This window comes from Pan paniscus, chromosome X (genome assembly GCF_029289425.2).
Source record: "Pan paniscus chromosome X, NHGRI_mPanPan1-v2.0_pri, whole genome shotgun sequence".
Lineage (NCBI taxonomy): Eukaryota > Metazoa > Chordata > Mammalia > Primates > Hominidae > Pan > Pan paniscus.
In genome coordinates, this window is record NC_073272.2 from 153,692,970 (window position 1) to 153,716,856 (window position 23,887).

Genomic DNA, 23,887 nt, shown 5'->3' on the forward strand with positions numbered 1-23,887 from the left:
TGGTGGCACGTGCCTGTAATCCCAGCTACTTGGGAGGTTGAGGCACAAGAATCACTTGAACCCAGGAGGCGGAGGTTGCAGTAAGCTGGGATTGCACCACTGCACTCCAGCCTGCATGACAGAGTGACAGAGTGATGAGAGAGTGAGAGTGAGGCCCTGTCTCAAAACAAACAAACAAAACAAAACAAAACAAGAAACAGTGATCTGGCTGCTGGAGAAGGCTCCTGGATTTGTCTTGAAGCTGCATTCGACTATCTTACCTACAGGGTTTACTGAGATTGTGACAGCCCAATAAAAATAGCAGTTTAAAACATAAATAAAATACATTTTTAAAGTTTCTTATTTTAGAAACAAGGTCTCAATATAGAACTTAAATAGGCCAGGTGCAGTGCCTCAGCCTCCCAAAGTGCTGAGATTACAGGCATGAGCCACCGCACCTGGCCTATTTAAGTTTTAAATGAAGTGGTTCAGAGGTCATATTGCTCCAGAGTGACCAGCAGAAGCAAGCACAAATCCTCTGTGGAGGGAGGGATGTCCTTTAAACACAGGCCTCAAAGCACCGCTATAGAAAATTCCAAAATACGTAATTTTTTAAAATCCTAAAATGTACAAGGAAACAAGCCACCATGAGTTATAGAAACATTTAACATGTGAATTCAAGTATCAGTCCTGCAAAGATAGCAGCCTTTGAAATTATATGACAAAGACTATAAGTATAATTAATATGCTTAAAGAAATAAAAGGAAATATTGAAACTGTAATAAAAAAGCAAGAGAATATAAAATGACTAGATATGCTTGAAAGAAAACCAAAAAGAGCTCCTAGAAATGAAAAATATGACAATTGAAATTGGACATTTAAAGTTTAAACAGCATATTAAACATAGCTGAAGAAAGAAATAGTGAACTGGAAGATGGATTTAAGGAAACTACCCAGAATGCAGCACAGACAGACAATAAGATAGACAGGTCACACATATATTTAGTTGGATTTCTAGAAGAAAAAAAGGAGAATAGGGAATATAAAATATTTTAATAAACAATGCCTGAGAAATTTCCAAAACTGATGAAAGACACCGTGGAAGAGACTGCTGAGTGTCCTCCAGTATCCATTCTCTGCTTCTCCTTTTTAGAAATAAAATGCCCAAAGGTTAATAGCGTGTATGGCTTCACAGCTAAAAACTTTATTTCCCATCCTCCCTTGCGGCTAACTGTGGCCATGTTTTTGCATATTGTCTCATATTTCCATTAGAGCCCTTAGCATTTTAATCATAGTTATTTTAAACTTCTGGTCTGATCATTCCAACACCCCTGTCATAGCTGAGTCTGCTTCTGGTACTGGCTCTATCTTTTTGAACTGTGTTTTTTGGCCTTTAGTATGACTTGTCTTTTTTTTACTTTTTGTTTTTTTTGTCAAAAGCTGGACACATACTGGGTAAAAGGACCTGCTGCGAATAGGCCGTAGTGATACAGCAGAATGTGGAGGGAGGAAAAGCATTCAGTCCTGTGATTAGGTTTCTGTCTTTGGGCGTGCCTGTGCCCCTGGACTGTGAATTTCACCAATGCTTCTCAGATTGTGCCCCGCTTAGGTGGGCCAGGATGGCTACAAAAGACTGAGTTGGGTATTTCGCTTCCCTCAGGTCAGTTAGGCTCCGCCAAAACCCTAATAGGTTGGGCCTGGTAAGGGTTACTCTTGAGGGCAGGCCTAGTTAAGAACAGAACGCCCTGGGCGTATTTCAAAATGACCACTTTCCCCTCCCCCTGCCAGAAGCACGATGAGATTTTTCTCACTGTGAGAACCTGGTTGAGCTCCTAAAGGTAAAACTTACAAAAGTATGGGAGCCCCAAAAGACTGCCCCATCCCAGAGTTTTAACTCTCAGACTTGTCCGCACTGAGCCCCCAGCAATTCAGCAATTGCAGTTCGGGTGTCCCTACGCCAGCACTGGTTCCTGTGCCTGGCCTCCTGCTCTGCTAAGTTGTGATTCTCTGTGCCCGCCTGTCTGTCTCCCCAATTTTGGGGGCAGCATTTTGCCCAGTGACTTCAATTCTCTGATAAATCTAAGAGGAGTTGTTGATTTTAAATGTGTTCCACTTTTACTCGTTCTTAGGACAGACTGATGACTTCTGGCCTCCTTACACACTGGACCAGCAACAGAAACTCCCCTGGGTCTGTTTCTATTGACCGATTTTTCTTCTCATGATGGCTCACATTTTTATGCTTCTTCTACCTGAGTCAGAAAGCCGGGATGTAGAGCTCTCTTAGTCTGTCTCCTTTCTCTCAGGGACCACAGTCCTTCACTGACTGCTGTCCCCCATCTGAAAACAATGGATTTTCATATATTTTGCCCAGTTTCTAGCTGTTTATGGTGAGACAGTAATTCTGGACCCTCTTATTCCCTCATGGTCATATTGATATTGAGTGACTTTACATTTTGTTAAGACAAATATGCATATTAAATTTTTTAGCATAACTAGAATATAAATAGGATATACTACTTCCAAACTAGTAGAGGAAAATAGCAAATAATGAAGGAAAATATCAACTAATCAAAAAAAGGTCAAGTAAGGGAAATAAAGAAACAGAAACATTGGAATAAGTAGAAAGTATAATATGTTAGAAATAGATCCAAAAGACGGCCAGGCACGGTGGCTCACACCTGTAATCCCAGCACTTTGGGAGGCCGAGGCGGGCGGATCACGAGGTCAGGCAATCGAGACCATCCTGGCTAACACGGTGAAACCCTGTTTCTACTAAAAATACAAAAATTAGCCGGGCGTGGTGGCGGGCACCTGTAGTCCCAGCTACTTGGGAGGCTGAGGCAGGAGAATGGCATGAACCTGGGAGGCGGAGCTTGCAGTGAGCCAAGATCGAGCCACTGCACTCCAGCCTGGGCAACAGAGTGAGACTCTGTCTCAAAAAAAAAAAAAAAGAAAGAAAGAAAGAAAAAAAGAAATAGATCCAAAAAGCATTAAGCAAAATAAATAGATTAAATTCTCCGGTTAGACTGGATTTTTAAAAATCCAGCTATAAGCTGTTTACCAGAGATGCATCTAAAGGGTAGAACCAGAAAAGGTTGAAAGGGCAGGACTGGCTGGGCACAGTGGTGGCTCATACCTGCAATCCCAGCACTTGGGGAGGTCAAGGCGAGAAGATCACTTGAGCCCAGGAGTTTGAGACCAGTTTGGGCAACATAGTGAGACCCCGTCTCTACAAAAACAATTTTTTTTAATTTTTTTTTTTAAAAAAAGAAGGCCCAGGCACGGCGACTCACGCCTGTAATCCCAGCACTTTGGGAGGCCGAGGCGGGCAGATCACCTGATGTTAGGAGTTCGACACCAGCCTGACCAACATGGTGAAACCTGGTCTCTACTAAAAACACAAAAATTAGCTGGGCATGGTGGTGCGGGCGCCTGTGATACCAGCTACTCAGGAGGCTGAGGCAGGAGAATCGCTTGAACCCAGGAGGCGGAGGTTGCAGTGAGCCGAGATCCAGCCACTGCACTCCATCCTGGGTGACAGAGCGAGACTCCGTCTCAAAAAAAAAAAAAAGAAAAGAAAAAAAGCCCTGAAACTATCAAAAAATTAGTCAGGCATGGTGGTGCGCACCTACGGTCTCAGCTACGTGGGAAGCTGAGGCAGGAGGATCACTTGAACCAGGAGGTTGAGGCTGCAGTGAGCCGTGATTGTGCCACTGCACTCCAGCCTGGGTGACTGAGTGAGACCCTGTCTGGAAAAAAAAAAAAAAGGGCAGGACCTCCACCTATGGCCAAATGCAGATATCAGCAAATAACCTCCCCAAAAAAGTAACTTTATATAAAGCTGGACAAAATTGACAAAAACAAGCTTTTTGATCTGGAAGTCAACGGAAAATGTCTCATAATCCAAGTGGCTGGATTTTGAGTAAGAACAGCGGGAGTCTGTGGCATTCTGGCCCAGGGCTGCTCCCATCCCTCCTGGCTTGCTGGGCATGGAAGCTATGCCAAGGCGGGGAAGGCCATGAAGACCAGCAGCTTCACCCCATGGGCTTGAAAGGCGCTCGCTCATTTGGATGATTGGTGGGCAACACCTGTGCCCAGCGGCATGATCGGTGGAAGTGACTTCTTGGAGGTGGGCTGGCAGGGAAGATTTTTTCCATTTAAAAAATATATATTCTAGTTAAAAATTTTAAGCCTGGTTTCCTAGGAGCTACCCTGTATCTGCCTAGCTTGGTGGTCAGCCAATGACTGGACAGAAGCTGTGCTCAAACATCTCAAGCCAGTAAGGCTTGTGTCCTTGGGTCTGGGTGTGGGTAGGGGAGCTTATTCAATGTTCAGGCTGCTTTAAGGTCTTCTGGGCTTTCCTTTCCACTGGGCCCTCTTACATCTCTTATATACACGTGCATAGTCCCAGGGCAGTCCAGGAGAGCGTAAGTAGCATGGGACCCCTCCAGTCTCTGGTCAGCTAGAAATATACTGCCGCAAGCACATCCATAGCCTCAGTTGAGTAGAGCTGATCTGTTTGCCCTTCCCAGCCCGCCCACCTCCAAGAAGTCACTTCCACCGATGACACCACTGGGCACAGGTGTTGCCCACCAATCCAAATGAGCGAGCGCCCTTCAAGCCTATGGGGAGAAGCTGCTGGTCTTCATGGCCTTCCCCGCCTTGGCATAGCCTCCATGTCCAGCAAGCCAGGAGGGATGGGAGCAGCCCTGGGCCAGAATGCCACAGACTCCCGCTGTTCTTACTCAAAATCCAGCCACTTGGATTATGAGTCATCTTCCGTTGACTTCCAGATCAAAAAGCTTGTTTTTGTCAATTTGGTCCAGCTTTATAGTTACTTTTTCGGGGAGGTTGTTTGCTGTTATCCACGTTTGGCCATAGCTGGAGGTTCTGCCCTTTCTTTTTCCTTTCTTCTCTTTTTTTTTTTTTTCAGACAGAGTCTCACTCAGTCACCCAGGCTGGAGTACAGTGGCAAAATCACAGCTCACTGCAGCCTCAACCTCCCGGTTCAAGTGATCCTCCTGCCTCAGCCTCCCAAGTAGTTGGGACCACAGGTTCGCACCACCACACCCAACTAATTTTTTTATTTTTTTGTCGAGACGGGGGTCTCACTATGTTGCCTAAACTGGTCTCAAACTCCTGGGCTCAAGTGATCTTCCCGCCTTGGCCTCCCCAAGTGCTGGGATTTCAGGCATGAGCCACTACTGTGCCCAGCCAGTCCTGCCCTTTCAGCCTTTTTTGGCCCTATTCTTTAGATGTATCTCTTATAAACAGCTTATAGCTGGATTTTTTTAAAATCCTAACTGGATAATTTAATCTATTTATTTTGCTTAATGCTTTTTGGATCTATTTTTAACATATTATGTTATACTTTCTGCTTATTCCAACGTTTTGGTTTCTTTTTTTTTTTTTTTTTTTGAGACGGAGTCTCGCTCTGTGGCCCAGGCTGGAGTGCAGTGGCACGATCTCGGCTCACTGCAAGCTCTGCCTCCAGGGTTCATGCCATTCTCCTGCTTCAGCCTCCCAATTAGCTGGGACTACAGGTGCCCGCCACCACGTGTGACTAATTTTTTGTATTTTTTAGTAGAGATGGGGTTTCACCGTGTTAGCCAGGATGGTCTCCATCGCCTGACCTCGTGATCCGCCCACCTCGGCCTCCCAAAGTGCTGGGATTACAGGCGTGAGCCACCGCGCCTGCCCCATTTCCATTTCTTTATTTCCCTTACTTGACCTTTTTGTGATTAGCTGAATTTTCCTTCATTATTTGCTATTTTCTTCTACTAGTTTGGAAGTAGTACATCCTATTTATATTCTAGTTACTCTAAAAAATTTAACATGTATATTTGTCTTAACAAAACATAAAGTCTCTCAATATCAATACGGCCATGAGGGAATAAGAGGGTCCAGAATTACTGTCTCACCACAAACAGCTAGAAATTGGGCAAAATATATGAAAATCCATTGTTTTCAGATGGGGGACAGCAATCAGTGAAGGACTGTGGTCCCTGAGAGAAAGGAGACAGACTAGGAGAGCTCTACATCCCGGCTTTCTGACTCAGATAGAAGAGACATAAAAATGTGGCCCATATGGATTGCTTGAGCCCAGGACTTCAAGACCACTCTGGGAAGTATGGCAAAACCCCATCTCTACAAAAAATACAAAAAATTAGCCAGGCGTGGTGGTGCACACCTATAGTCCCAGCTACTCGGAAGGCTGCAGCAGGAGGATTGCTTGAGCTCAGGAGGTGGAGGTTGCAGTTAGCCGTGATCACACCAGTGCACTCCAGCCTGGGTGACAGAGAGGAATTTCAGTTTCTGGTCCAGCATGTAAGGAGCCTGCAAGTCATCAGTGTCTCCTAAGAAGAAGTAAAACCAGAACAGACTTAAAACTGAACACATATTTTGATATGCGTAATTGGAGGCTCTGAGGAAGAGGAGAAAGAGAAAGGGGCAGAATAAATATTTAAATAAATAATGGCTAAACACCAGCATTTGGTGAAAAGCATTCATCAGATCCAAGAAGTTCGAATAACCCCAAGTAAGATAAACACAAAGAGAGCCACTCATGGACATTTCATGGTAAATTATCGAAAGCCAAAGACAGACAATTTTGAAAGTATTATAGCAGAAGAAATAAATGACCCATATAGAAGGGAACCGCAATAAAATTAACATCTGACTTCTCATCAGAAACAATGGAGGCCACAAGGGAGTGGAACAACAAACTGAAAGCATTGAAAGAAAAAAAATACTATCAACCAAAAAAAATTTGTTTTGAGACAGAGTCTCAGTCTGTCACCCAGGCTGGAGTGCAGTGGTGTGATCTCAGCTCATCGCAGCCTCAACCTCCTGGGCTCAAATGATCTGCCTGCCTCAGCCTCCCAAAGTGCTCAGATTACAGGTGTGAACCACTGCACCCAGCCCCCAAATTTTATATCTAGCAAAACTATGCTTTAAAAATTGAAGCTGGGTGCATAGCTGGGTGCGGTGGCTCACGCCTGTAATCTCAACACTTTGGGAGGCCAAGGCAGGCGGATCACCTGAGGTCAGGAGTTCGAGACCAACCTGACCAACATGGTGAAACCCCGTCTCTACTAAAAATACAATAATTAGCCAGACATGGTGGCATGCACCTGTAATCCCAGCTACTTGGGAGGCTGAGGCACGAGAATCGCTTGAACCTGGGAGGCAGAGGTTGCAGTGAGCCGAGATCACATCACTGCACTCCAGCCTGGGTGACAGAGAGAGACTCCATCTCAAAAAAAAAAAAAAAAAAAAAATTGAAGGTTTAAAAAAAGACATTCCCAGATAAACAAAGGCTAACATAGTTCATTGCTAGCATGCCTCCTTACAAGAAATACTCAAGGAAGTCCTTCAGCTGAAAGGAAATGACACCAGTTAGTAACTGGAATTCAAAGTAAGAAATGGAGAGCAGAAAAAATGGTTAATAAGTGAGCTAATATAAAAGCCTCTCAACATATTTTTATTCATTTCTTCTCTTTTAAAAACATAAGATTGCATTAAAAAATAGGTATTACACTGTATTTCAGGGCTTATAACCTATATAGATGTAATAAACATGGCATTACTAGCACAAAAAAAGTGGGAAAGAATGTAGCCATACTGAGGCAAAGTCTCCATATTTCACCAAAATTAAGTGAGTATTCATCTGAGGTGGATTGTGATTAGTTAAGACTCATAATGTAATAGCTAGAGAAAACCCTAAGAAAATAACTCAAACTTGGAGTGAATGAAGCATGTTTATGTCTAAATTTCTGCTTCAATGTAATTAAAAATCAACAGAGGAAAATTGGCCAGCACGGTGGCTCACGCCTGTAATCCCAGCACTTTGCGAGGCCGAGGCGGGCAGATCACTTGAGGTCAGGAGTTCAAGACCAGCCTGGCTGACATGGGGAAACCCTGTCTCTACTAAAAATACAAAAGAAAATTCAAATATAACAGATAGACATTTCAATCCTCTATTTTCAATAGTTGATGGAATTAGACAGAAGATCAGCGAGGATATATAAAATCTGAACAACACTATCAACAAATTTGACCTAACTGATACCTATAGAACACACCATTCAACAATTGCCAAATACACATTTTTTTCAAGTGCACATGAAACATTCTCCAGGATAGACCATAAAACAAGTCTCAATATATTTAAAGGAATTTAAATAATTTAAATAATATAAAACATTTCTCTGACTGCAACAGAATTAAATTATAAATCTAAAAAGATAGAAACCTAGGAAGTCCAAAATACTTGGAAATTATACAACACTCTTCTAAATAACTGGCAAGTCAAATAAAAAACAAAGGAAATTAGAAAGAATGAAATGAGAATGAAAATGAAAACAAAACATATCAAAATTTATGGAATGCAGCTAAAGCAGTACTTAGAAGGAAACTTACAGCTTTAAAGGCCTACACCAGCAAAAAAAGAAAGATCTCAAATTAATAACCTACGTCTCTACCTTGACAAATTAGAAAAAGAAGAGCATGCTAAACCCAAAGCAAGCAGAAGGAAGGAAATAAAGATTAGCATAGAAACTAATGGAATTGAAAACAGGAAAACAATAGAGAAAAATCAATGAAAAGAAAAGTCAGCTCTTTGAAAAATCAGCAAAATTGATCTTGGGTAGAGTGACCAAAAAGAAAAGAGAATCAAATTACCAAGATCAAGAAGAGAAAAGGGGGGCATTACTACTGACCTATAGAAATTTAAAGGATTATAAGAGAATGCTCTGACCACTTTATGCCAAAAACACTGGACAACTCAGATGAAATGGAGAAATTCCTAGAAAGACACATGACCAAAACTGACTTTAAAATAAATTAAAAATCTGAATAGACCTATACCAAGCAAATAAATTGAATTAGTACTTGAAAATATTCCCACAAAAAAAAATCCAAGCCCAGATGGCTTCACTGGTGAATTCTATCAAATAACTAAAGAATGATTAATGCCAATCCTTCACAGACTCTTTCAGAAAATAGAGGAGTAAGAACACTTTCCATCTCATTCTATCAGCCCAGTATTACCCTTACACCAAGTATATCACAAGGAAAAAAGCTACATATCAATATCCTTCATGAACTCCTGGATGCAAACATTTGTAACACAATATTTAAAAACTAAATCTAGCAGCACCTAAGGATTGGGCACCATCATCAAGTGGGATTTATACCAAGAACCCAAGCTTGATTTGACATCTGAAACTCAGTGTCATCCACCACATGAACAGAAAAGGACAAAAACCGTATGATCCTCTCAATAGGTGCATAAAAAGATTCGACAGAATCTAACATCCATTCATGATTTAAAACAGTCCTTTTGCGGGTGGCGGCGAGCGCAAAGGACGCCATGAAGGCCCCGGGCACACGACTAGAGTACAAGGTGGTGGGTCGCTGCCTGCCCGCCCCCAAATGCCACACACCGCCCCTCTACCGCATGCGAATCTTTGCTCCTAATCATGTCGTCGCTAAGTCCCACTTCTGGTACTTCGTATCTCAGTTAAAGAAGATGAAGAAGTCTTCAGGGGAGATTGTCTACTGTGGGCAGGTGTTTGAGAAGCGCCCCCTGCGGGTGAAGAACTTCCGCATCTGGCTGCGCTATGACTCCCGGCGCGGCACCCACAACATATACCGGGAATACCGGGACCTGACCACCGCGGGCGCTGTCACCCAGTGCTATCGAGACATGGGCGCCCGGCACCGCGCCCGGGCCCACTCCATCCAGATCAGGAAGGTGGAGGAGATCGCAGCCAGCAAGTGCCGCCGGCCGACCGTCAAGCAGTTCCACGACTCCAAGATCAAGTTCCCGCTGCCCCACAGGGTCCTGCGCCGTCAGCACAAACCACGCTTCACCACCAAGAGGCCCGATACCTTCTTCTAAGGGCAGGGCCCTCGCCCGGGTGTGCCCCAAATAAACTCAGGAACGCCCCCCCCCCAAAAAAAAAACCTTTCTACAAACTAGGAACAGAATGGAAGTTAACTCACGATAAAGGGCATCTATGAAAAATCCACAGCTAACATCATACTTGAGGATGAAAGACTAAACGTTTTCCCTCTAAGATTAGGAACTAGGAAAGGATTCTTTTACCACTTGTATTTAATGTAGTATTGGAGGTTCTTGGTAGTGCAATAAGCTGGAGAAACAAAAAGAAAAAAAGAGAAAAGGAAGGGAACAAGGAAATTATAAGCATCCCAATTGGAAAGGAATAAGTAAAAATTTTCTTTACTTGCAGATGACACGTGCTGTGTGTAGAAAATCACAAAGAATTCACACAAATAAAACCTACTAGAACTAATAAAAAGGGCCAGGCATGGTGGCTTATGCCTATAATCCCAGTGCTTTGGGAGGCTGAGGCAGGAGGATTACTTGAGCCCAGGAGTTCAACACCCACGTGTGCAGCATAGTGAGACTCCATCTCTAAAAATAAAATAAAATAAAATAAAATAAAATAAAATAAAATAAAATAAATAAAATAAAGTAAAGTAAATTAGAACCGAGCATGGTGGCCTGCTCCTGTAGTCCCAGCTACTCTGGAGGCTGAGAGGGGAGGATTTGCTTGAGCCCAGGAGTTCAAGGCTGCAGTGAGCTATGATTGCACCACTGCACTCCAGCCTCTAGCCTGGGTGACAGAGCAAGACCCCAGTCCCCCCCAAAAGAGAGAGAGAGAGAGCTAATAAAAAGTTTAGCAAGGCCGCAGAATACAAGATCAATATACAAAGAAAATCAATGGTTACTTCTATACACTTTTAACAAACAATTCAAAAATGAAATTGTGAAAACAATTCTGTGTACAAGAGCATAAAAAGAATAAAATTTACAAATAAATTTAACAAAAGAAGTGCGAAATGTATACACTGAAAACTGTAAAACATCATTAAAAAAATTAAAGAGCAAAATAAGTGGAATGATATTCTGTGTTCATGGATTGGAAAACAACATCGTTTTAACATAGCAACACTCTCTGGCTGGGCGCGGGGGCTCACGCCTGTAATCCCAGCACTTTGGGAGGCTGAGATGGGCAGATCTCCTGAGGTCAGAAGTTCGAGACCAGCCTGGCCTACGTGGTGAAACCCCGTCTCTACTAAAAATACAAAAAAAATTAGCCAGGCATGGTGGCAGACACCTACAATCCCAGCTACTTGGGAGACTGAGACAGGAGAATCATTTGAACCCGGGAGGCAGAGGTTGCAGTGAGCCAAGATCATGCCACTGCCCTCCAGCCTGGGTGACAACAGTGAAACTCCATCTCAAAAAAAAAAAAAAAAAAAAAACCCATGTGCATCAAAAGACACTATCAAAGAGTGAAAAGATAATCCACAGAATGGGAGAAAATATTTACAAATCATATATCTGATAAGGATCTAATATCCAGAATACATAAAGAACCCTTACAGCTCAAGAATTAAAAGATGAATTATCCAATTAAAAAAAGAACAGATGTTTTGAATGAACATTTTTCCAAATAAGATATATAAATAATAAATACATGAAAAGATGCTCAATATCATTGGTCATTAGAGCAATACAAATCAAAACCACAATGAGATAGCATTTCACACACACTAGAATGGCTATTTTAAAAATCACACACAATAACAAGTGTTGACAAGGATGGAGAGAAATTTGAACTTCACGCATTGCTGGTGGGAATGTAAAATGGTGCCGTTGCTTTGGAAAACAGCTTGGCATTTCCTTCAAAAGTTAAACATGGAGTTATCATATGGCCCAGCAATTCTACTCCTAGGTATATACTCAAGACAATTGAAAATCCACATCCACACAAAAACTTGCACACAGTTGTTCATAGCAGCATTATTCACAACAGCTAAAAGTGGAAACAACCCAAATGTCCATCGATAGTTAATAAAATGTGGTCTATCCATACAATAAAATATTCTTCAGCTGTAAAAAGGAATGGAGTACTGATCCATGCTACAATATGGATGAACCCTGAAAACATCATAGTAAGAGTAAGCCAGACACAAAAGCCCATGTATGGTATGATTCCATTTATTTGAAATATTGAAATAAGCAAATCCACAAAGATAGAAAGTCAATTAGTGGTTGCCAAGCACTGGTGGGGGGGGTGCGGTGTGTAAATGGGGAGCTACTGCAAATGCGTACAAGGTTTCCTTTTGGGGTGATCAAAATGTTCTGGAATTAGATGGTGGTGATGGCTGCAAAACACTGTAAATATACTAAACACTGCTGAATTGTACATTTTACAGGGTGAATTTATGGTATGTGAATTGTATCTCAATAAAAACAAATTTTTAATTTGAACGGAAAAGGATTGAAAAAACTATACCAGTTAAATGTTAACCAAAAAAAGTTATAGTTGCTATGTTAATATCAGACCAAGTAGACTATAAGGGAAAATCATTGCTAGTATTAACATATATCACTGTATTTTGATCAAATATTCAACTTACCTAAAATACATACCAATTCTAAACTCAAATACACTGAATAACATAACTTATAAATACATAAAGCAATAATTGAAAGAACTACAAGGAGAAACTGGCAAAAAGCAGTTGAGCCTCTACTCAGGACATCATGTGAGGAAAGACTTGGTTCCCTGGGGTGAGGGAAACTGTGGAAATCTCCATGGGGTGTGAGGGAGGAGCTCTGGAGAGATGGGCATGAGCTTTTGTTTTTTAAAGACCAGCATGATAGTAAGCATGGGCTTTTTCTATTTCTCAAAAGGGGGCAGATAATAGGGTTGAAAAATATTAAAAAATTATCTTAAAGCAAAAATCAGATCCTGTCACTTGTTCTGTTTAAAACGTCCGTGGCTCCCAGTGCCCTCTTGAGAAAGTTCACTTTCCAGGCTGATCTCTACCCACCTCCTCTCACAACCTCCCTCAACCAGAAGGGATTCTTTGTTATTTCTGAAACATTCCATACTTCTTATCTTGCCCACCTGGTGTTGGGGCTAGTGATAGGGATCCGTGGATGAAGCTAGGGTGGGGTGGAGAACATGGTTGCCACATGCCCAGACAGTGCCTGGCAGGAAGAAACATGTGGCTTATAGTGCCAACTCAGCCACCGCCTGGCCAGGGGGCCCGACTTGGTCACTTCGTCTCTTCAACAGACCTGTTGCTCTCCCGGGTTCCCTGGCAGCATCCTCAAGTCCCTCACAACCCCCCCACCACCCCCATTGAGTCGATGACCAAGCTCCATCTTTCCAGTAGTCCCACATCTCTTGCCTTGTTCTCCACATGGTTCAGCCTTGTCTCCCAGCCACCAGCCCTGCCCTGCCCCACTTCCAGGCCATCGCTCACACCGAACTCCAAAGGGATCTTTGTAGGGCCCAGCTCCCATGCCCCATTTCCACCACTGTGCAAAGACCTCCCTGGTTCCCACTTAACAGGACATAAAATTGAGGCACAGAGGAGCTTAAAGGCAACACAAACCAGGTGGCATGGTGGCTCACACCTGTAGTCCTAGCTACTCGGGAGGTTGGGGATCACTTGAGCCCAGGAGTTCTGGGCTGTAGTGTGCTATGTCCATCAGGTGTCCGTACTAAGTTCAGCATCAATATTCTGGGAGCAGAGGACCACTAGGTTGCCTACGGAGGGGTGAAACAGCCCAGGTCGGAAACGGAGTAGGTCAAAACTCGTGTGCTGATCAGTAGTAGGATCACACTTGTGAAGTGAATAGCCACTGCACTCCAGCCTGGGCAACACAGTGAGACCCCATCTCGTAAAAAAAAAAAAAATGGCAACACAAACCATCTGCAAGACCCAAACTCAAATCCAGCGTGGGTTCCCCCAGCCCAGGGTTCTCTTTCCTTCAGACACACAGAGTTTGCATTCACGAAGAGAAGTGGGGAAAGAATGCCGCCTTGTTTTCTTCAATTCCCCACACAATCATGTCCCAAGCAAGACCTCGCTTGCATGGATGCAAGCAAGAGGATGCAGTGGCAGAGTGTGGGTTCAAATCCTCACTGTGCCACAAGCTGTATGGCTTTGGCTCACTTAGCCTCTGTATGCCTCAGTTTCTCCATATGTGAAGTGGGGATGATGATCATGATAGCAGCTATCTCACAGGTGAGGTTCAAGTTAATACATGGAAAGCTCTTCAATAAAGAGTCGTTACTAGCATTCTTTTTTTTTTTTTTTTTGTAAAGATGGGTTCTCACCATCTTACCCAGGCTAGTCTCGAACTCCTGGGCTCGAGGGATCAGTGTTCTTTTTATTAAAAGGAATAAGCCTTCCAGAAATACCAGATACAATGCTAGATACATATTTGCAAAGAGAAGGGTGAAAAGTAAGTCTACTTTCATGCCCGTGAAGGCACCTCGAACTCACCACATCGAGAATCAATCTCATTACTCCTCCCCCAAAGTAATGCCCGTTGAACTCTTCTTGATGAATGTTCTGCTGCCAGAAACATGATCTACCTGGATCCCCCCGCTTCATTCCCCACCTGCAACCCATCACCAAGACCTGTCCACATGACTCCCAAAGAGCTCCTAGGACCACCTCCGTGTCTCCCTGTCCCTAGGGTGGACCCACAGGTTGAGCTTCCCTTGAAACTCCGCTACCCACAGGTTTGCTTCAAGATAGAGCATGTGACCCACCCTGTGTGGCCCAGAACAGCAGAGACAGCTTCCTTTTGTGATGCCCACCAGGGTTCCCCTGACCCTCAATTCTGGTCTGGTTCCAGACACCCCAATTCCTAGCAGTCAGCCCCGGCTCAGCACCTAACCCACACTGGGCAAGGATGCTCTCTGGCTACAAACCCCTTCGATGGCTCCCCACTGCTCCTAGACTACAGCTCCAGCTCCTTCCCCTGCCAGGCTTGGTCTGGCCCGTTCCTCTTGCTGCCAGCCTCAGCACCAGCCCTGAGCCTGAGAAGCCCTCACAGTGTCCAGCACAGCTCCCTTGCCATCACTTCACACACACACACCACCTTTTGCCTTTGGCTAAACCAGTCCTTTCTCTCTCCCAGGCTGCCATCCCACTGCCTAGGTGACCCAAACTGCCTTCCTCATATGCGGTCTCGGAGGGATGAAGGAGGGGTGCCGCCTCTGCTTGACCTGGGGGTTCCCCCTCTCGCCCCTATCACAGATGGGCAGGACCTCTCCCCCAAGGTTGGACTTCCCCAAGGCAGGATTTGCAGGGTGTGGGGTAGGGGCAGTCGCGGAGAGGAATGGATTTGAGAGGCTGCCCAGGTGCTGAAGGAAGCTAATGGACGTCTAAAGATGGGGCCGTGGCTCCCCCTGCTGACGGGAGGCCATATTGCACCCTGTGTCAAGGCAGCCCAGAGCTGGCTTAAGCTCCAAGCCGAAGCGATCTGGCCACGTGCCTGGACTGGAAGAGCTGGCTGTTCTGAGCGAGTGCCGGTTTCTTCTGTAAGGCTGGCTCTGGCACTCCTGCTCATTGCTCCCAGACCCACAAAGATCATTTTTATCATCCCCGTAAAACCTCCCCTCCAATAGAGGGCGTCCTCCTGGAGGGCAGGCGCCTCTTCTGATAGGCCCAGGTCAGTGCCCAGCACCTGGCACAGAGTAGAGGCTCAGTCAACATCTGACCAAAACAACAGCAAGTAGGTATCGTGGGAGTCCAGTGTGAACAACGGAGAAGATGGGAAGGGGGGCCCACAGCAGGGGTGCCCACAGGCAACAAGGCCCCACGTAGGGGTGAGGGCAGGTGGGACAGGTCTTGGAGGCGAGGAAGCCGTGGTACTGGCTGACTGAGGTCCCCTGTGGGGCCCAAAGCCTGGGGCGAAGGATGGCCTGGGAGTGGCTGTGGGGATGGAGGAGGAGGCTGCCCACCCACCTCCAGCCTGCTCTCCCTGGTGGAAGCCAGGTCCCCTGGCTCCAACCCTGAACCCCACTCCAGCCTTCACCCACAAGACCCAGGCCAGCCTTGGTTTGAGCCTCACCGCCTCCCTTTGGGGCCCAAAGTTCAACAAGGAGACTGATCTTCTCTACCATTCTCGCCAGTCAAGCCATGGGTCATCAGGCTTACACTCTGAGGGCTGGCAGGGAGCAAGGGTCTCAGAGGGGAGGGAGGGGTGGCCAGCTTGCCTGGAACTCTCGCTGGGGACAAGAAGTGGCTCTAGGGGTCTTCCCCTGATGGGCCCAAGAGAAAGGCCTAGAGGGGCCAGCAGAGCTTTGGGACCCAGCAAGGCAGGGCTCTGGAGCCCTGGCCCCTCCAAAATGGAGGTTGGTGGGGCTGGGGCCACTCAGACCAGAGGACAGGCCACGGCTCTTCACTTCAGAAGCCGCCGCCAAGCTGCCACTGCTCCCAGAGCCCCAGCTGCCAGCCCAGGTCTACCCCAGCCTGGAGCCTGAGGGTTCCAAAGCCCCCGCACAGCAGAGGGGAAGAGGGCCCCGTGTCGCCCTCTCCTGGACAAGGAGCTCCTCTCACCCCCTGACCCTGGGGTCCCCTACTCTTCTGCTCGACAAGATGGCCTCTGGCCATCAAGAAAGGGAAGGGAGGGAGGGATGGAAGGTGACAGTCCTGGGCTCTGGTCACCCTCCATGCACCTGTGAGCCCTTCCCAGTCCCAGGCACCTGGCTGAGGCACCCCAGGCCCGGCCCTGCATGGCAGGGGCACTGGAGCACATCCCTGGGGGTCTGGAGCCAGCACTCAGCCTCCTGACTGCGCCCCCTGCTGGCAGCCCAGCAGGCGTGCGCTGCCTCCACTTTGTCCCAGGACCCCAAGGCTGGGCAGTTACACCTCTGGGGTGGCAGAGCTGCCCGGCCACGCTGCCACTTGTTGGTGCTTTGGGGGGAGGGGACAGGAAGTTTTTGGACAGTTGGAAACTTGTCTGGGGAAGCAGAGGTTCAGGTGGCAGTGGGTGAAGCCGTGTGGCAGGGTCTCATTGGTTTCCTTCCCACAAGTGACCAGGTCCCCTCCACACTCGCCGCACCCCCAGGTCACCACTGGCCCATTGCTGTATCTTTCTTTATTGGTTTGGGGAAAACTGGAGGGGGCTGGAAGGCCATGACCATGACACAAGCAGGACCACCCACACTCAGCGAAGCACACAACAGCCGTGCAGGAAAGACAGCCCCCGAGCCCCGCCTGCCAGCACCCCCTCGGCTTTTGGCGGGGCGGGGGGGCAGGGGCGGGAGAGGCAACAGGGGAGGGGAGCCACTGCCCCCAGGCAGGGCAGAGCCTGGGGACAGACTTGGGGGTGCCCCATTCCAACCCCAGCGCCATGCGCCACACCCTCAAATCTCAAAATCCAGCAGAGGCCAGCCCCAGGGGGAGGGGTTGGGGGAGGGGACCGAAAGCATCCAAGGGAAGGAAATCTGGGGGTCAGTCCACTTGGCCTCGGCATCTGCCTGAGAGGGAGAAGCAGAGGGAAAGGGGGTAGTCAGGAGCCGACCTGCCAGCCCTGTGCCCCCACCCCCCGCCTCGGTCAAATCCCGGACTTCTTAGAGGCCCTCTCCCCCTGCACTCCCTTGCCCAATGTCAAGCACCCACTGGCCCTCCCTGTCCTTCCACCTCTCCCGGGGCCCTGGCTCCTCCCTCTGCTCTCTGCCTTCAGTCCTCTGGCCTGTGGGGGCCACCCCACTTAGCTCTTGGCCACATGGAGCGCCACCACCCTCTAAGCTCTCCAAGGAGCCAGCTCCTGGGGGTGCAGGGTCCACCCAAACACACCTGGGCATCACCACTTGGGGGGCTGGCCAGCATGGAGGCCTGAGTGGCTGTGGCGGGCCATGCCCTGCTCAGAGGCCCCCTCGCCCTCTGGGATCTGCCCCAGCTTCCGGATGTGGCGCAGGAACGAGGTGGCATTGAAGGCTCGCTGCCAGAAGAGAGGGAGATCAGGCCAGGCCTGGGCCCAGGCCCCAGCCCCAAGACTGTGAGGACTGCAGTGGCCACTGGGCAGCCACGGCGATCAGGCTACAGCTGGGGTGCGGCGGGCGACCACACTGGGTCTCTCTCCACACTGACCTTCCAGTGTGTCCGAGCAAAGTTCTTCCGGATCTGCTCACTGACAGAGCCTAAGATGTCCCTGTCGAAGGCTGTGTCCCCAGAGATCCTGGGGAAAGGCTGAAGGTCGGGGGGGGCCTCTCTGCAAGTGCAGTCCCCCTGGCCCTGGGGCAGCTCAGCAGGGCTCCCACTCACCAAAGGTGCTGCAAGGCCTGTTGGCAGGTGAACCTCTTCTGGGGGTCTCGCTCCAGAAGGTGCCGGATGAAGTCTTTGGCTGGAACAGGGAGGCTGGGTCAGCCTGTCAGGTCCCCACCCCCTTGCATCACCTCCAAGCACGGGCCAGCCTCAAGCTCACCTGATTCTGAGATGTCATCCCAGAAAGGAGAGTCAAACTCATAGCTGGCCCTCAGGATCTGGCTGAAGAGCTCAGGGTCGCTCTCGTCGTAGAAGGGGGGGTACCCACACAGCCTGGCACCCACAGATGAATCATCCAGCTGTCCCACCCTCCCCAACCCAGCAGGGGCAGGCAGGCAGGAGACAAGCCTTCCCAGCAGTCACTCACAGGATGTAGGAGATGACGCCCAGGGCCCACACATCTACGGCCTTCCCGTAGGGTTTCTGCTCCAAGAGCTCTGGGGCTGGGGGCCAGAGACAGACAGACGCACGCACAGGCACACACGCAGCCATGCCGCTCAGTGTCACTGGCTCGGCCTACTCAAGCCCAGGAATGGCCCACACAAAGGCAACGGGCACAACAGCCTTCCCGGCTGTCTAGGGTCCCCCAGGCCACCCCACTCCCAGCAAGCCTCAGGGTGTCGTCCCTCACCCACATATCCAGGGGTCCCACAGGCGGTGCCTAGCATGTTGCCAGCCTGGATTTTGGAGAGTCCAAAGTCAGAGACCATGATCTTCGAGTCCTCAAAGGGCGTGGCATACAGGAGGTTTTCGGGCTGTGACACACGGACACCGGGAAAAGGGCCAGTCAGTCCTGACGCGGTGCCGGTGCTGGGACAGGATGGGGACTAGGCACTCTCAGGTTCCCCAGAGCCTTGGTGGAGCGGGAGATCAAGAAAGGCCCCAGCCGTGCTCCCGGGAAAACAAAGGCAGGGCCAGGTGGGCAGGTGGGAGGGTGGGGTGCAGAGGCCCCAGCCAGGCACCTTGAGGTCCCGGTGCACGATCCCCAGGCTGTGCAGGTAGGAGACGGCGCCAAGGACCTGACCCACCAGATGGCTGGCATCCTTCTCTGTGTAGGAGCCGCGCTCCATGATGCGGTCAAACAGCTCGCCACCCGTCACCCTGGGGGTGCCAGGGGTTTGGCTGACCCAGGCACTCAGCCTGGCCTTCAGCCCCACTCACTGCTCAGTCCCTACCCGGCTCCCACAGCCTGCCCAGGCCCTCCTCACAGTTCCATGGCCAGGTAGAGGTGGGAAGGGCTCTCGTGGACATCCTCCAGAGCGACGATGTTGGGGTGACTGATCCTGCAATGGCAAGGAAGCGCCTGTGGGCCAACAGAGTCAAGGGGTGCTCTGTCCTGAGGCCCTGGGGAAAGCCTCCTCCCTCTTCTCTTCCTCCCACCTCTGCTCCCCATTCCCTACCACATGCCACCCCTGCCCGGTCCAGGAAGGCAGAGCTCCAGCCTGAGCCCCGGCCTTCCTTCTAAAGCCCATTTGAAAAGCACAGATCAATATCAACTCACTCCCTTTGCCACAGGGATGTGCAGGCCCAGAGAGAGCACTGCCCCAGGCCTCCCAAAGGTTGGTGGCCAGGCCTAGACTAGAGCCAAGGACTGCTTGCACCCCCCCATCGACCTATGCCCCGTCCCAGGGCCCTGCGAGGTGCGCACCTACGGAGCACTGCGATCTCGTTCTCCACCAGGGCCTCCTTGCCCCGGAGGGCCTTCTTGGGGATGCACTTGAGGGCCACGAGGTGTGCAGAGCCCCGCTCCTGGGCCAGCACCACCTCGGAGAAGGCACCCCTGCCGCAGACGGGGCGGTGGGAGGTGGGAAGGAAGTGGGAAGAGAGGAGAGGCAGGAGGGAGAGAGAGTGGAGCGGGGAGGGCCCCCTGTGAAGGAGATGGGGAGGCCCTACCTGGCCCTGTGCCACCCCCCACCACCACTCACACATGCCATCTCACAGACTCACTCACATTCACACACCCCTACATATTCACACACACACACACACACACACATCATCTCACACCCACTCGAGTAGTCACACACACATGCCATCTCACACAGGTACACACACACACACATACACACACACGATCACACACGCGCGCGCACACTCACGAGCCGAGCCTCTCGCGGATCTCGTAGACGCTGCTGATGTCCTCCGTGTGTTTCTTCAGCAGCAGCATGTCTGCAGGGGCAGGGGAGAGGTGATGGGGGTCTCTCCCCGCCCCGCCGGGGGCAAGGGCAGCTTCCTCCTCCACCCCCTGCCAGGCAGGCCTCAGCCATTGCCGCTGCGCTCGACCCTCCCCTCCCCCGTCCAGGTCCACACCCCCAGACGGACGCCTCCCAGCGAGGCCACCGCATACACGCCTCCACATCCCAGGCCTACAGCTGCTATCCCACGCACCCTCCCCCGCACCCCGAAGGCGACCAGCGCCTGGATGCTGCCTCTCTGCCTCCACACATCCGGCCGCTTTCCAGAAGGCTCCATTCTCACCCACGCCGTCCCTCCCCCATCCACACATCTACAGCGCCCAAGCCCCCACCCCCGCCTAGACCCGCCACCCATGGCACAGCGCCCACAGGCACCCGCTGCCCAAGCCACCAAGCCGCCCGGGATGCACCTGCGACCCCCGCGCGCAGCCACCTGCCAAGACCGCGGCCACCCACGCGGCCGCAGACGCAGCCCAGCCCTCGGCGCCGCGGAGCAGGGGGACCTGGCAGCCTGGGCCGCCCGCGTCCCGAGCTGCGTGGACCGAGCGCGTGCGGGCAGGGGGCGCGCCAGGCGTGACAGGTGTGCTGCGGACGCGCAAGGCTGCGGCGGCCGCGGGCCGGATCCGGTGCGCCCCCGCCCCGCGCGTCCCCGCGCCCCGGAGCAGGTGCAGACCTGGAGCGGGTGCCGCAGCGTCGTTCCGCGCAGTGGCCGCAGCGCCAAGCCCCCCGCCCGCGCCCCGCCGGCCCCGCCCCCTCCGCGCACGCCCCCGCCAGCCGCCCAAGCACGCAGTGGCCCAGCGCGGCCGCGGCGCCGCAGGGCACCTTGTAAGGCAATCGCCGGGATCCGGCTCGGGTGCGGGCCGCCACCGCCCAGCCCACTGCTCGCTCGCGCCGCCTCCCGGAGCTGCGGCCCGGCTGGGCCGGCCCCAGGGCCTTTGCACCACCGGTGGCTGTCTCCCGGAGAGCTCTTCGGCCACAGGTCGGCAAGGCTCTCTGCCTTCCAGTCTCTGCCTTCACCGCCTCTCCGAGGACAGGCTGACCAGGCCACTTGCCCGAAAGCAGCCTCCATGCCTAGCTCCAGGACCCTGCAACCCTGCACCACAGCTCTGCCACCCTGGGCTCCCGGCACTCACTGGGCTCCCTCTGGCTCCACCATTAATCCCTCACCCTCGCTTTCTTCTCTACCCAGCAGCCAGAGCATTCCTTTTATTGAGATCATGTCACCCTCCTGCAGCTCTCTATGTCAATCCAAGTCAAAGCATGAGTCCTTAGGGGGCGGCCTAACGACTGCCCTGGCCCCTCCTCCTCCACCTCTTCCCCGGCCACACTGGCCTCCTGACGGCCCTAGCCTTTGCTCCCCTGCCTGGAATGTTCTTCGATCAGATATCTGCCTGGCTTGGCTCCTCGTTCCATCAGATCTCGGCTCAAATGTCCCCTCCTCAAACCGGCCTCCCCCGCCCTGCCCCTGCCAATTCTCTCCGCATAACCCTGCCCTGTCTTTAGAACGTCCAACCGCAAAAATCACCTTCTTCGCCTGGTCTTCCTCACCAAAGCGTCCGCTCCCAGAGAGTGTATCTCCGCGAACCCAACCAAGACGAGCCCAGGAAATCAGTGCGGGTGACCGAATTCAATTCTGCATCCAACAGTTACTGGACCCCCCTCGCTGCCCGCCATCCAGTCCCATGAGGTTGTGGTAGCCCTCCCCAGGGTCTGTGCTCCACACCCCTGCAGGCCAGCATCACAAGGGTTCCGTCAAGTGACCGTGGGCCCTGGCATGACACGACGTCTTCAAGAGAGTCCACGGGGCAGGAAGAGTTTTTAAAAAATCATTTTTCCAGACCTCAACTCCCATATATACTCTGTGTAAAAACTGGGAAATCTGAGAAGGCCCCTAGCAGCTCTTGCCCCCTGGCCTTTCCCAGTCACCCCTCCCAGGACACTGCAGAAGGCTCCAGGGACCCCAGCACTCAGAAACTCCAGTCCCACCTGCTCATCTATGTGAAAATGGTTTCCTGGGACCGACATCTAAAACAGAAAAAAATAGGAATGGAACTGATGGTGAGCCCCTTCTCATGACAGCAGGAAGTGCAATTTGTTTACAGATACCTACAGATAGTTCCCCAGAATGTCTAATACGCCAATGGTGCTTTGCTCAAGCAGAGTTCTACAACATGGTCCTGGGTTATAAAAAGAAATAGAAATACACATATTTCTGTGCCCCAGAAAAGTATGGTGGTATGAGTAATAAAAAACTGCCCGCGTGGAAAGAGATGGCACAAAGAGACCTATCTGAGGGGCAGCAGATGGAAACTGGAGGCCAGAAGGAAAGCACCCACCTCCAAAGTGGGCCTGGGAAAGACGAGCCAGCGGGCAGGTATTGGTCCACGAGGTGACTCAGGTGGCCCTGGCCTCATGTAAAAGCTGATGGCACAGTTTTTGTTTGAATCATTGTATCATGGGGTTTTTTTGGTTTGTTATTGTTGTTGTTGTTTGAGACAGAGTCTCACTGTCGCCCAGGCTGGAGTGCAGTAGTGCCATCTCAGCTCACTGCAGCCTCTGCCTCCTGGGTTCAAGCAATTCTCCCGCCTCAGCCTCGAGTAGCTGGGACTACAGGTGCACGCCACCACACCAAGCTAATTTTTGTATTTTTAGTAGAGGCAGGGTTTTACCATGTTGGCCAGGCTGGTCTCGAACTCCTGACCTCAGGTGATCTGCCTGCCTCAGCATCCCAAAGTGCTGGGATTACAGGCGTGAGCCACCGCACCAGGCCTATATTGTGTGTTTACAAGAGAAATTACACCCTCCGGCCTGGCAAGGTGGCTTATGCCTGTAATCCCAGCACTTCAGGAGGCTGAGGCTGGAGGATCACTTGAGCCCAGGAGTTCCAGCCTAGCCTGGGCAACATAGCTTTTCTTTTCTTTTTTTTTTTTTTTTGAGATGGAGTGTAGAAAGTAAAAAGTTCCTCTTCAAAGTTTCCCTTCTTATTAAAAAATAAATCATAAGTGTTAGAAATAATAGTTTCTTTTAAAGACTAACTTCCTTCAAGCCTCCTTGCTTTGTGCTAATAACTCTTTGTTAAGCCCTATCCTATGTAGCTGTTAAACATGCTTACAGGCACGTAGTACATTCTATGTCCTTGTACTTTAACCAAGATATCTGTGCTGGACGTGCTCACAGGCATGTCCCAGCTCGCAGCCTATCTCCCTTTCCTATTGGGGAATATTATTACTTTTCTAAGCCGTTTCGTAAGCAACTTCCTCTTTTCCTTTATCCTTCCATTACTTTTATCTATTTTCAAAAGTTTTAAACTACTAGCCAATCGGGTTTTAGGTTAGATTGTGAGGTCTGGCTCCAGCCAATGGAAACAGGACACAGTAGCAAGGACAAACTGCATAAGGAATAAAAATTGCTTCCCTCCTTTGTTTGGTGTACTCATGTGGCAAAACTGCTGGCGAGTGTACCCTTTCCGCAGAAAGTTAAAAAATGGCCTTGCTAAGGAGATTAAACTTATGCCGGGTGTGGTGGCTCATGCCTGTAATCCTAGCAGTTTGGGAGGCCAAGGTGGGCAAATCACCCGAGGTCAGGAGTTCGAGACC

General features: G+C 50.0%; 2 protein-coding genes across 9 annotated transcripts; one reads left to right on the plus strand and one right to left on the minus strand.

The window, feature by feature from the left end:
• The first annotated feature begins 7,922 nt into the window (after window positions 1-7,922).
• On the plus strand, window positions 7,923-9,931 carry LOC117977623 (large ribosomal subunit protein eL20-like). The gene has a single exon (XM_034949916.3). It carries the CDS (start codon window positions 9,353-9,355, stop codon window positions 9,881-9,883), a length of 531 nt encoding a protein of 176 aa, XP_034805807.1. The 5' UTR covers window positions 7,923-9,352; the 3' UTR covers window positions 9,884-9,931.
• A 6,981-nt stretch (window positions 9,932-16,912) lies between these two features.
• PNCK (pregnancy up-regulated nonubiquitous CaM kinase) lies at window positions 16,913-21,547 on the minus strand. Of its 8 annotated transcripts, none has more exons than XM_034949950.3 (12): window positions 21,114-21,547; window positions 20,196-20,265; window positions 19,745-19,876; window positions 19,305-19,379; window positions 19,059-19,197; window positions 18,728-18,851; window positions 18,464-18,539; window positions 18,257-18,369; window positions 18,097-18,175; window positions 17,923-18,010; window positions 17,629-17,773; window positions 16,913-17,309 (listed from the first exon to the last, which is right to left on the minus strand). In XM_034949950.3, exons 1-11 carry the CDS (start codon window positions 21,358-21,360, stop codon window positions 17,636-17,638), a joined length of 1,281 nt encoding a protein of 426 aa, XP_034805841.1. In that variant the 5' UTR covers window positions 21,361-21,547; the 3' UTR covers window positions 16,913-17,309; window positions 17,629-17,635. The 8 variants fall into 8 exon arrangements, with proteins under 8 accessions (XP_034805841.1, XP_034805843.1, XP_034805844.1 ...); XM_034949952.3 differs by lacking the exon at window positions 21,114-21,547 and adding an exon at window positions 20,965-21,049; XM_034949953.3 differs by lacking the exon at window positions 21,114-21,547 and adding an exon at window positions 20,725-20,912.
• Between the last annotated feature and the right edge of the window lie 2,340 nt (window positions 21,548-23,887).

Excerpts from the sequence above, each read along its gene's own strand:
- LOC117977623 (XM_034949916.3), top strand. The coding sequence starts at position 9,353 with ATGAAGGCCCCGGGCACACGACTAGAGTACAAGGTGGTGGGTCGCTGC.
- PNCK (XM_034949950.3), bottom strand. The coding sequence starts at position 21,360 with ATGGAGGCTGCTTTCGGGCAAGTGGCCTGGTCAGCCTGTCCTCGGAGA. Across the intron at positions 18,176-18,256 it reads GGATGACATCTCAGAATCAG|CCAAAGACTTCATCCGGCAC; the intron begins GTGAGCTTGAGG and ends TCCCTGTTCCAG. Across the intron at positions 18,011-18,096 it reads CAGGCCTTGCAGCACCTTTG|GATCTCTGGGGACACAGCCT; the intron begins GTGAGTGGGAGC and ends GCCTTTCCCCAG.